Source organism: Bufo bufo, chromosome 2 (assembly GCF_905171765.1).
Source record: "Bufo bufo chromosome 2, aBufBuf1.1, whole genome shotgun sequence".
Lineage (NCBI taxonomy): Eukaryota > Metazoa > Chordata > Amphibia > Anura > Bufonidae > Bufo > Bufo bufo.
Window position 1 is genome coordinate 190,454,694 of NC_053390.1, and position 13,402 is coordinate 190,468,095.

Here is a 13,402-nt window from a genome sequence, read left to right on the forward strand (position 1 = left end):
ATGGTTTGTATCTACTGCGAGCTGGGATTTTATTAAGACTATCTGCAGAATAGAATGAAGAAAGAACAATATATGAACAGCTGAAAAATATACTGTTATACTAGTGCTTCTAAAATATCTGGATATCATTTTATGTTTCAAAATATTTTATTGAAGGAAAAACTTCAAATAGTACAGAAGTCTTGACCTGGTTGTTAATTGACGCCTCATTTAGGAGTCTACAATGTCAGCATATGGTCAGGTCCTCAAAATAATGCCAATATAACAAGTAATTAAGAAATCAAACAGACAATAGAACAATAACAATTGGTCCACTTCAAAGATAGTCCAAGGTTGCCTGTGAAATGCAGTTTCGCATAAAAGAAGTATCAGGGGGAACTGTACCAGAGGGGGCCATTATTCTATAGCGTCTCCCTATAAACTAAAGTGAATTATAATATGCTGAATAGGAAGAATAGGAAGAGGGTATCAGAGACAGACTATAGGGGATTTATGGAATGTAGTACCCAAAAGATCAATTAAAATAGAATGCACAGAGTTCCAGAAAGCACACACAATGGGGCAAGCCCACCAAATCACCACAGCACAGCTCCTAAAGCACAACCGGGAGACCGCTGGATAAATACGATACTCGGGGACATAGTACGTTCTGTGGAGAACTTTTAGAGGGGCTTCTATCAGGTTGACCTGCCAGCTACCTTTACTGATAGTCTTACAGCAGGATCACCACTTTGGTACAGGCATCTGCTGTTGAAGATCCTCCTCCCATTTGAGCATGTTGGGGAACTTACAGTCTTCCAAAGGTGTATTCAACCAGTTATAAATATAGGAGCCCAATTCCTTTCTACAGAAAGAATACAGTACAAAGCGCTCAAGAGGGGACTAGTGTTATCTATCTGGATATCATTTTACAGGTGCAAATCTCTACAGCAAAATGTCATGAAATAGCTGCCAATTCAGTGAATTAGTAAAAACACCTAGAATTCATGATGGATTGGACAAAACTGCATTACACCTTACCTTTATAGTTATATATCTAAACATTTTACTACAAAAAAAATGCATTGATCCTATGCCTACATACAGTACCTTTGGGGAGTACAATTTTTGCTTATGGAGCGCACCTAGTAGGTGTAAGGAGTCTTAAAGGCCAGAAAATGCTCCTCTGGGAACATTTGTGAGCGTTCTTTTTGGAAAGGATGCTAATTTGCATGCCTGCATATAGAGATTTTTGTCAATGTGGGAATGATTTTTCCCATTAAGAGTTTTTCTATTTATATCAAATTTATTACTTGCCAGATTAATGTTTACATGGAACAAGTTTCAGATAACTATGATCTGCAGAGAACAAAATCCTACATGTCTTTAGTTTAGAAACATCTGAAGTAATGAATTTCAAACATTAAAGGCTAGTGTTGATCGAGCACCAAAGTGCTCGGTGCTCAGGTAGAACACTTTGGGATGATAGGGTGCTCTGTAAAATGAAGTCAATTGGAGAACCAGAGCATTAAACCAGGCACTCCCTGCTCTGAAGAGGGGAGGGTGTCTGGTTCACAGGAAAAGGTCAGAATTGATGGAAACACCACTGAAATGGTTTGGGAACAGCATGGGGAGGATGTCTGGATGCATCTTGGATTCCCAGGTCACTGTTGGGAACGATGTTGTCCGAGAAGTACGCCACTTTTACAGACTGACAATAATACGCAGAAAACAGAACATAAAATCGATTTTAGAGGAAAAATTGTTAGGAAACATTCTTTCCTATATATTTACTTGTATATAAAGTGCAAGTGCTGCCAAAAATTACAAGGAAGAGGCACTATGATACAAACTGTATATCACATAAAGGAGGGCCTCATTCACATTGTGGTACAATTGTTCAGGTAGTGGGACTCCTACACTCATAAAGCCTATTCACTAAGTGAAAGGGCTGCCAAAAATTACAAGGAACCTGCACTCCAATACACCCTTTATAACACATAAAGGAGGGCATCATACACACCCTTGAAACATTATGATTGATGGCCTGCTGGTGACCGCCAAAAATATCAGGAGCAAAGGCCTGCTGGTGACCCTCTAAAACATTAGGGGCGAAGGCCTGCTGCTGAGCTGACCCTCCAAAACATTATGGGCGAAGGCCTGCTGCTAATCTGACCCTCTAAAACATTAGGGGTGAGGGTCTGCTGCTGAGCTGACCCTCCAAAACATTAGGGGGGAGGGCCTGCTGCAGATCTGACAATCTAAAACATTATGGGCAAGGGCCTGCTGGTGACCCTCTAAAACATTAGGGGTGAGGGTCTGCTGCTAAGCTGACCCTCTAAAACATTAGGAGCGAGGGCAGCCTAATAAGCATGTTTATATGATGGAGGAGGACGAGAAAAGGAAGATTAAACCATATACCCTTTTTTGTGGTGGAAGGGGTGCATGGGAATACAGTGTATTCAATTAAATAAACCATAAAAGCCACATTTAAAGTGCCTTTATGTTCAGTCGCTTTCCTCTGGTGGAGTAGAGAAGTCAGGGGCAATCCAGGACTTGTTCATTTTGATAGGATTCAACTTGTCAGAATTTTCAGTTGACAGGCAGATGAGCTTATCAGTTATTATGACCCAAGCAGCACTAAATACCCGCCCTGACAAAACGCTGGCAGCAGGGCAGGCCAGCACCTCCAAGGCGTAACGCGCCAGTTCGTTCCACGTGTCCAGCTTGGACACCCAATAGTTGTAAGGCACAGAGGGATCATTGAGGACACAGATACGGTCTGCTACGTACTCCTTCACCATCTTCCAAAACTTTTCCCTCCTTGTGACACTAGTCCGTGCATCAGGGTGAGGGTGCTGGCGGGGTGTCATGAAACTGTCCCAGGCCTTGGAGAGTGTTGCCCAGCCTCTGTTGAAATTGCTGTGTGTTCCCCTCGTCTCCCTTCTTGGTTTCCCAAGGAACTACGGACTCTGCCGCCAGCATTGTCAGCTGGAAATTTTTGGAGCAATTTTTCCACAAAGACCTTCTGGTATTGCACCATTTTTCTAGTCCTCTCCACTACAGGAATGAGAGATGAGAAGTTCTCTTTGTAGCGGGAGTCGAGAAGGGTAAACAACCAGTAATCGGTGTTGACCAAAATGCGTATAACGCGAGGGTCACGGGAAAGGCCGCCTAACATAAAGTCAGCCATGTGTGCCAAAGTCCCAACAGACAAGACTTCGCTGTCCTCATCAGGAGATGACTCAATCTCCTCATCCTCTTCCTCCTCTTCGGCCCATCCATGCTGAACAGATGGAATAAACCTGCTATGGGTACTACCCTCTGTAGTGGAGGCAACCGTATCCTGCTCCTCCTCCTCCTCCTCATCATCCAAATCACACTGAGAAGATGAACGGAGGGTGGTCTGGCTTTCACCCTGTGCACTGTCTTCCTCCATTTCCACCTCTTCCACATGCAAAGTGTCCGCCTTCATTGTGAGCAGCGAGCGTTTCAGTAGACACAGAAGTGGCATGGTTACGCTGATAATATCGCCGCTCACCATCTGTGTTGATTCCTCAAAGTTGTGTAAAACCTTACAGAGGTCAGACATCCATGCCCACACGTCGCTTGTCAAGAACGGAAGCTGACTGGAAAGGAAACTACCATGTTGCAGCTGGTATTCCACTACTGCCCTCTGATGCTCACAAAGCCTGGCCAACATGTGGAACATGGAATTCCAGCGCCTGCTCACGTCACACAATAGTCAGTGAGCTGGCAATTGCAAGCGCTGCCAGATCGGCAGAAGCTGTATATGACTTTCGGAAATGCTCAGGAAAATTGGGGTAGGTTTTGAGAAACTGCTGAACCACTAAGTTGAACACGTGGGCTAGGCATGGCATGTGTGTGAGCTTGCTGAGCTCCAAAGATGCCACCAAGTTACGGCCATTATCAGACACAACCATGCCTGGTTGTAGGTTGAGTGGTGAGAGCCGCAGCTTAGTCTGGGCCCTTATACCCTGCCATAGCTCTGCGGCGGTGTGCTGTTTGTCACCTAAGCAAATTAGTTTCAGCACGGCCTGTCGCCGCTTCCCCACTGCAGTGCTACACTGCTTCCAGCTACACCTATGCCATCCAAGGGTATGACTCGCTCCCGGCCTCCACATCGTTCACCCAGTGTGCCATCAGGGAAATGTAGCGTCCTTGGACAAAAGCACTTGTCCATGTCGTTAAGTGGACCTTCCCAATAACTACGTTGGTCAGGGCACTGGTTATGTTATGGGACACATGCTGGTGTAAGGTGGGGATGGCACACCGGGAAAAATAGTGGCGGCTGGGGACTGAGTAATGAGGGACAGACACCTCCATCAGGCTGCCGAAAGCCTCTGTGTCCACAAGCCTAAATCGTTACATTTTCAGGGCCAGCAATTTGGAAAGATGTTCATTTAGTGCTATGGCCTGTGGGTGGCTGGGTATTTGCACTTTCGTTCAAAGGCCTGGGGTGTGGACATCTGTATGCTGCGCTGGGACACAGAAGTGGTGTGCTAGCTGATGGTGCTTGCGAAGGTCCAGGTGCAGGGCAGGAGGCATCCGGGCCTGCGTCTTGGACAGGGGATTGGCCTTCATGTAACACAAGGGAAGAGGAGGCAGTGGTGTGACCCGCTGACACCGATTGTGGACCCAGGTGTTTGGCCCACCTATTAGGGTGCTTTGATGCCATGTGGTAGATCATGCTGGTGGTGGTGAGGTTGCTAGTGTTCACGCTCCTGCTCTTTTTGGTATGGCACAGGTTGCAAATGACAATTCGTCTGCACTTTCCTTAAAAAAAGCGGCAGACTGCGGAACACCTAACCCTTGGCAAGGGAGATTGCCGCAAGGGGGTGCTCCGGGGGAACAGTTGTGGGCCTGTTTGGTGTAGCCCGCCTTCTCCCTTTTGCCACCCCACTGCCTCTTACAGTCTGTTGCAGTGCTGCGGATCCCTCCCCCTCTGTACTGCTGTCCTCACTCGACTTGCCACCTTCCCAGGTTGGGTCAGTGATTTCATAATCCACCACCTCCTCTTCCACTTCCTCACTTTGGTCATCCTCTTGACTTGTTGACCTAACAACAACATCATTAATTGACAACTGTGCCTCATCCTCATCATTAACCTCAACCTCTTGAGACACTAATTTTGGTTGACTTATTGGCAACTGTGTCTCATCATCACCATCCACCTCGTGAAACACTAATTGCCATTCCCCACCGTCATCTTTTTCTGACTGTGGATGCTCAAGAGTTTGGCAATCTTCAAGCAGGCTTGGCGAGAGGGCCAAATCAAGGGATGAAAAGAGCTCCTCGGAATATAACCTGTGTGGGATCACTTGTTGCCAAGACTCTCCATGGTGGGAGGAAGGAGGATCAGGGTGAGGATTCTGTTGACCAGACTCTTGGCTACTGAGACTGGACTTTGTGGAAGACAGAGTGGTGCTTAACCGACTGGAAGCATTATCTGCTGCAATCCAGCCGACCACCAGGTCGCACTGGTGTGGCGTCAAGAGTGGCATTGTGGATGAGTGTGTTTCTTGTGCTGTGGCAGCAGGCACAATTTCACCGCGCCCAGGGCCATGGTCTCTGCGTGCACCATCAGCAGTACGGCCACTTCCCCATGCCTTACTGCTCGCCTTGAGCATATTAAATGGTATACAGTGCTGCCCATAATTATTCATACCCCTGGCAAATTTTGACTTAAAGTTACTTTTATTCAACCAGCAAGTAATTTTTCCCCACAATAATGCCTCTTGTACATCGTCTTATTATCTTTTGGGAGACACCTATGTAATTTCCCGTCAAAAAATTACTTGCTGGTTGAATAAAAGTAACTTTAAGCCAAAATTTGCCAGGGGTATGAATAATTATGGGCAGCACTGTATATGCTTTCAAGTATGTCACATGTACAGTAGCGCAGGTTTTGTAAGTGTATGTGCAAATAAATTAAACTGAATGTCACAGATATTTAGGATGCGCAAACGTTATACAGGAGATGTAGCGCAGGTAATGTCACTGCCACCAGCGGCGAAAAAATTAAAGGGACACTGACAGGCCCTATAAACATATTTAGATATTCATATGCTGTCATAGGTCTTATAATGTGTATGCCAATCATATAAGTGTGCATTTCAAACACTGTAAAATCAACTTTATATTCATATGTGAATCATATGTGAATACTTGCCTTTGTGCCCAAGGAGCGTTCTTTCTCCTGCATTTGTGCCCAGCCGCGCCCCAACTGCCATTTCCTAGCGCTGCCCGGCTCATTATTATTCACTGCGCAGGAGGCGCTGAAGCCGCCGCATTGAAGGTTATGGGACGCAGGCGTACTACGATTCCGGCGAGTGAGGGTGCCGGGTAAGGTGTCCGGCGCACGCGCAGAGGCTCCGATGCTCATACGTTTCTATTTGGCATGCGCAGGATCTCGCAGCATTGGGGACTGGAAAAGCCTAGCGCAGTGAATAATAATGAGCTGGGCGGGGCTAGGAAAAGGCATTTGGGGCGCGTCTGGGCACAAATGCAGGAGAAAGACCACCCCTTGGGCACATGTTTATAGGGCCTGTCAGTGTCCCTTTAAACTGAATGTCACTGATATTTGTGCAAACGTTATACAGGAGATGTAGTACAGGTAATGTCGCTGTCACCAGCTGTAAAAAAATTTAACTGAATGTCACTGATATTTAGGATGTTCAAACGTTATACAGGAGATGTAGCACAGGTAATGTTACTGTCACCAGCGGCAAAAAAATTTAAATGAATGTCACAGATATTTAGGATGTGCAAATGTTATACAGGAGATGTAGCACAGGTAATGTCGCTGTCAGCAGTGGCCAAACAATTGCATTGAATGTCACAGATATTAAGGATGCGTAAATGTAACACAACAGATGTAGCAGAGGTTGTGTAACTGTCAGCAGCGGCCAAACAATTGCACGCAATTTAGCGCAGGTTGCGCTAATAATATATATTGCAGCCAGATAAAACAATAGTCTCTAACACCTTTCAAGACTAAACTCTGCCTAAAAAAATTCCTGTCCCTACACTATCTGTCCCTTCTGCTGCAGCTCTCCCTGACTAAGACTAAGCTGAACCACGTGTCATTGGTTGCTATATAGCACCTTATGACGCGTTCCGGCCAGCCAATCACTGTAATGCCAATAACCAACATGGCTATGGCATTACAGTGAGTGCCAGTACTTCCCTGTACATTTATTGGCTGTGTAGCAGCCAACAAACGTGCGGGGAGGAGACTCGAGCATCGTGCTCGAGCACACGCGCTGTTTGGTTGAACACCGCAATGTGCCGAGCATCACAATGCTCAAGTCAAAATTGTGTTTGGACGAGCATGCTCGCCCAACACTATTAAAGGGTTTTTTCACCCCTCGGGGCCTCTTGGGAAGATTCCATAGCATAGGTAGACCTGTGGAGGGAATCATACTTACCTCCCCACCCTGGGCTGCTGCAGCTCTCAGGTCTCCTCTTGTTTGACGAAGGTCAAATGAAGTGGTGATGTGTCTCCTATGTGTCATGTCACATGATACATGAGTGACACGTCACTACTGCAGACAATCATTGGTTGCAGCGACTCCATGACTGCATGTAACTGGTTGTTGATAAGGGTAGACATGAGCGTCAGAAACCAACAGCAGGGATCAGGTAAGTATGATTTCCTCTGCAGATCCAGCCCCTCTGGGAGATCTCCAGGAGTGAAGAACCAAACTCTAATGATTAAATATTGAAAGAACAATGTGACCTGTTCTAGCGAACATTACCTTTATAGAAAGGTCTCCCTGATAAAACATCTCCCCTGTTCGTAAAGCCAGGACCTCTTGGACAGATGATATCGTATTCAGCAGTACCAGGCTTTGGACACTCCTCACATTCACTACCCCAGGCTTGTCCTATAGTACAACAGCAGGCATCTAGACGGAACCTGCCAGGAACTGGATGGACACACTCATCTTCATCCCATTTTAGGAAACACTGCTCCATACGTAGATCTTCAAAAAAGAAAGACACTGTCAATTATATGTTTGGATCCAAAACGTTGTAACTAAACAGTTTGAATAAATATAACATTATGGGTCAAAACAGTGACATATATTATTTGCAATCAACTCTAAAAATATGGGATTAATATAAAAATAAAAACAAGAACATTACTCACTAGAAGTCACACATTATAAATCCACTCTTGGTGCATCATATACTCTATATGTATATTGAGTCAAAAGTCAAGAACCAAAGAGATAGAGGTTGCTTGATGAGTCATAGCAGATCTGGGACCTTCACTCCAGTAGATCCAGCTGTTCCATGAATTATAAGGACAGCCATTCACTTGAATGGCAGTCAGATGCATTGTGTGGCTTCCCTATTGTAGACCAATTATTTAAGCTATGAACAGGATATAAAGTGAAGAGACAAATGCTTACCTAAACAAAGTCTGCCTGTTCCATCCAGAGTTAGCCCATCAGGGCACTTACAGGAAAACGATCCCATAGAATTGACACAAATGCCATTAGGGCACACACCAGGAAAGACTTCACACTCATTGACATCTAGATAACCATAAAACCAATCACTTAGTAAACTGAAGGAAATTTATTGAAACACAATTTTTACATAGATTTTGTATGATGAAAAAATTATACTGTCATTTCAAGAGATTTTATAAGGACAAGGCTAAAAATAATGTAGCAAACAACGAAAGCTATTATCATGTGCTAAAAAAAAACAGTTTTCAATAAAATAAGGTGCACATGCACATTACAGAACGTCTGCTGAACCAAACAATTCTAATGTGTATGGTGGTGACCCCACTCTCCTCAACAGCTATTGTCAGGGGAAAGAAGGATTGGCATGTTGGATTTTTACATACCTGGTATATTGTTTCCAAGGGAGGTGCCTGGAAGTGGATTGCTGTATTCTCTTTTCCTCACTGTATATGTGTTTAGGGGTGGGGAGGTCAGGAGACATAGCAGTCTGCTGGCAGCCTGATCCTGTGCAAATGCCGGCTATTGAAAGGACAAAAAACCGTTGCATGCAGCGTTTTTTGTCCTGCTCAAACCTGGCATTTTTTGCCGGACAGTGACTGGATCATCGCTGCACCTCATTACAATCAATGCGGATCTGGAGATGAGGTGCAGAATCTGGCAATACCGGATTCTGTGAGATCCAGCAGGCTGCTCTGTGCCTAACGGAGATGCGAACGAGCAGTAAGGTGTATGGCCACCTATTGTGTTAATCCATTTATTAGTTCATAGTGTACTATTAACCTCATAAAATTCCCAACTTATAGAAAATAAAAAGAGGTCATCTGCTTTCATACAATCTGTGCTTGTTCAATCTCTGCCATCCGGAGGAAACTAAATATTACACAGTGCCCATTTTTATCTGTAGGTTGCCTGCACAATACCTAATACCAGACAGGATCTCCAGGGTGAAAGAGGCTCTTTGTAGCTGCTCTCCAATCTAGCCAAGATATGAGGATCCTGAATAGAGGAATCCCTCTAAAAACCGTTATCTCGTGACAAAAGCCATTGAAATCTATTGAAAAGTTAGTCATCTTTTTCTTGCCATTCTTTACTTAACGCGTCAACCATCAAGTTTAGCTTGGCTGCATCTGTATGTAGTAAAGTTAGGCTGTGCTCATACTTTGTGGTTTTGTACAGACTACAGGAGGTTCTGTGAAGACTGCAGTAAAATTATGGAATAAAAACCACAACAAAACCACAATATGTGAAACAGACCAACATTACTTAAATGGTCATTCGCGTTTCAACAAACTTTGCTAAATCAATAGTAGAAGTGAATATAAGAAACTTTGTAATTTATATTTTCAGAGAAAAGTGTTTTTACTTTCTTCCTCTAGCAGCATTCTTCCTCCCCTCCATAGAATTCGATGGGCGGCATGTATGTCTCTGTTAATAAGTTCTTCTCTCTCACTGCACCTCCCTCACCCTCCCTTTTCTGTAGACTACTATGGGCAGCATGTAATCTGATCCTTCAGTGAGCTGACATCTATCTTTTCTCCAAAAGTGGACTTTACAGAGAACATTAGTTTAGGAGTGGGGTGTAAGAGTCATTTTTCTCTGATAAGATATATTACAACATTTCTTATATTCCCTTGCACTGTTCATTTATGCGAAGTTTGTAGAAATAACAGTGACTTTTTAATGCATTCAAGATGGGGAGATTTATCAAAACTGGTGTAAAAGAAAACTGGTATTGCTGTTAATCACAATCAGTCAGATTCGACCTTTCATTTTCCAAAGTAGCTCTGAAAAATGTAAGGTGGAATCTGATGGTTGCTATGGGTAACTAATCCAGTTCTACTTTACACCAGTTTTGCTAAATCTCCCTTGTACATCTTTTAGTCTGCAAGTGTCATATACAGGCTCGGACTGGCCCACCGGGGAGGTGGGGAATTCCTCGATGGGCCCCTGCACCGTAAGTGAGCCTTCATGTTTGAAAGCTCACTGTCACTAAAACTTTTTCCTTGAGCTGCAGACAGGTGGCGGTCAATGAGCTGCGTGGAGAGGCCCACCTCCTGTCTTCATTGGCCCGCCCGCTGAACACATCCATGATCCCCTGCTGCAATCTACAAAGATGTCAACCACTGGGGGGCCCACCATGCTGCCCCAAGCTGTAGTACAGGAAGTGTTAAATAGAAAGGCTGATAAAGGGGAGGAGAGCCTGTGAGTACTTTTAACTGACATGGGTTCCTCCAGTCAGCACTCCCTGTCAGTGAGCTAGCAAGCTTATATCCACATGTTCTGATTTTCACAAAAATCGCGGCAAAATGCAACGTTTTTTGTGAAAATCAGAGCATGTGGATATAAGCTCACTGACAGAAAGTACTGGCTGGGTGCACCCAGTGGCGTTGCAAGGGGGGTGCGGGGAGTGCGGACCGCACCGGGTGACACCATTGATGGGGGTGACACCAGCAGGGCCAGCATTTACGAGTCATTTGTATTGCCGTCCTCAGGAGAGGGAAAGATGTGTCTGGGATTCGAACCCATGACCTTCTGTATCAGAGGCAAAGCACTGCGATGCAGCCTCTTCCTGTGTCTCACCCTGTATGTCCATATATGGAGTCAGTGCTTGTGTATTCTAATTTAGCCTGTATTTCAGAAAAGTTTCTGCTGGGATTCGAACCCACAACCTTCTGTATCAGAGGCAAAGCACTTAACCACATATACATCTATATATCTCTAAGTATTGCTATACAGTAGATAGATATATAGAGATATAGCAGAGCTGAGTGTGCTGGGGCAGCTGTCATGTGTATAGATGTAGCAGAGCTGGGTGTGTTTGGGCAGCTGTCATGTGTATAGATGTATATTTTTTTAATACCCAACTGTTACTGCCATGGGGGGAGCGGGAGGCACTTGATACTGGCACATGGGGGGAGGGGGGTTGGCACCTGATACTGGCACATGGGGGGGGTTCGCACCTGATACTGGCACATGGGGGGGGGAGATGGCATGGCACTATGGTACTGGGACATGGGGGGGAGAGAGGCACTTGATACTGGCACTTTTTGGGGGGTGGGGAGATGGCATGGCACTATGATACTGGGACATGGGGGGGAGAGGCACTTGATACTGGCACTTTTGGGGGGGAGATGGCATGGCACTATGATACTGGGACATGGGGGGGAGGAGAGAGGCACTTGATACTGGCACTTTTGGGGGGGGGGGAGATGGCACTATGATACTGGGACATGGGGGGAGAGAGGCACTTGATACTGGCACGTGGGGGGGGGTTAGCACTTGATACTGGCACATGGGTGGGTTTGGCACTATGATACTGGCACATGGGGGGGAGAGGCACTTGATACTGGCACTTTTGGGGGGGAGATGGCATGGCACTATGATACTGGGACATGGGGGGGAGGAGAGAGGCACTTGATACTGGCACTTTTGGGGGGGGGAGATGGCACTATGATACTGGGACATGGGGGGAGAGAGGCACTTGATACTGGCACGTGGGGGGGTTAGCACTTGATACTGGCACATGGGTGGGTTTGGCACTATGATACTGGCACATGGGGGGGAGAGAGGCACTTGATACTGGCACTTTTTTTGGGGGGGGGGGGGAGATGGCACTATGATACTGGGACATGGGGGGGGAAGAGAGAGGCACTTGATACTGGTGGGAAGGAGAGAGGCACTTGATACTGGCACATGATGGGGGGGGCATCTATGGGGACACTTACTGGCACATTATTGGGGGGCATTATGGGGGACACTAGGCCGGCAGCCTATCAGAGGCCGGACACTGAGGGCATCTACTGGGGCACTATATATGGGGCATTTTATACTGGTACATTATGGGGGGCACTAGCAGGAAGGGGGGAGAGGAGCACTATGGGGGAATTTACTGGGGGCACTATATAGGGGTATTTTATACTGGGACATTATGGGGGCACTATGGGGACATTAGCTCAACTGGGGGGATTACAAGGGGGTATTTTTTGCACTGTCACATTAAAAGGAGAATTATTTCTACTAAGGAGGGGGAATTATGGTGGGCTTTATTACTCCCCTATGGTATGAGCCCCCTAGTAGCAGCACCAGCCTCTCCCTGCTCTGCTATCCCTCTGCCCTTTCTCCAAATCCTTATTATGAAATCTTTCTCATTAGGATAAAACACATCAGCTCCGCCGAGCCTCTGGCCAAAGTGTTGAAGTGGCGTCCGAGATCCCCAAGGGCCAAGCCAAGTAATTGTAAGTTTTTATGTGAAATATGTTTGTTATACACATATAGCATACACTGTGCCACACAATATACAGTATACCGCTACACTGTGCCACACAATATACAGTATACCTCTACACTGTGTAGTCTGTTCTATAAGCACCATTGTTTTGTCGTGGCGGGCAGAAAATGATCTGGAAGTGCCCCTCCCGAGACCAGGCTCTGACTGCTAGGGGGGGTCTGCTGAGCTAACGGATGCCCCCTATGGCAGTAGCACCACCATAGCCCCCATATATGGCAAAAAAATTATTGCTTCGGGGAGGGGGGGTGGGGGGGTGACACCATTTTCTACCGCACCGGGTGACACCAGCCCTAGCAACGCCACTGGATGCACCCCTGATAATTAAAAGTACTCACAGGCTCTCCTCCGCTTTATCAGCCTTCCTACACAGTATGGAAGCACTGCTGCTATGAGAGGATGCTGCAGCCACAATACACATGCCAGAGAGGGCCACCATATGAAGTAGGTAAGGGAAATCTATACTGTCCAGTATATAGTGTAGTGTTAAAGGGTGCCTTCATATGTAAAAATGTGTATAAAACCATGCCTGCCTGTGAAGTGTGTTAGACTACTTTCACACTTGCGGCAGAGTGATCTGGCAAGCAGTTTCGTCGCCGGAACTGCCTGCCGGATCCGGAAAAACGTATGCCAA

General features: G+C 45.9%; 1 protein-coding gene across 1 annotated transcript in view; it reads right to left on the reverse strand.

Moving 5' to 3' along the window:
• The window catches only part of FBN2 (fibrillin 2), a 372,340-nt gene that overhangs the window by 97,331 nt on the left and 261,607 nt on the right, over positions 1–13,402 (reverse strand). The window contains exons 23-24 of the mRNA XM_040415981.1: positions 8,421–8,546; positions 7,761–7,988 (exon numbers count right to left, since the gene is read on the reverse strand). Of these exons, the coding sequence (XP_040271915.1) occupies positions 7,761–7,988; positions 8,421–8,546 (354 nt within the window). The remainder of the gene's footprint in view (positions 1–7,760; positions 7,989–8,420; positions 8,547–13,402) is intronic.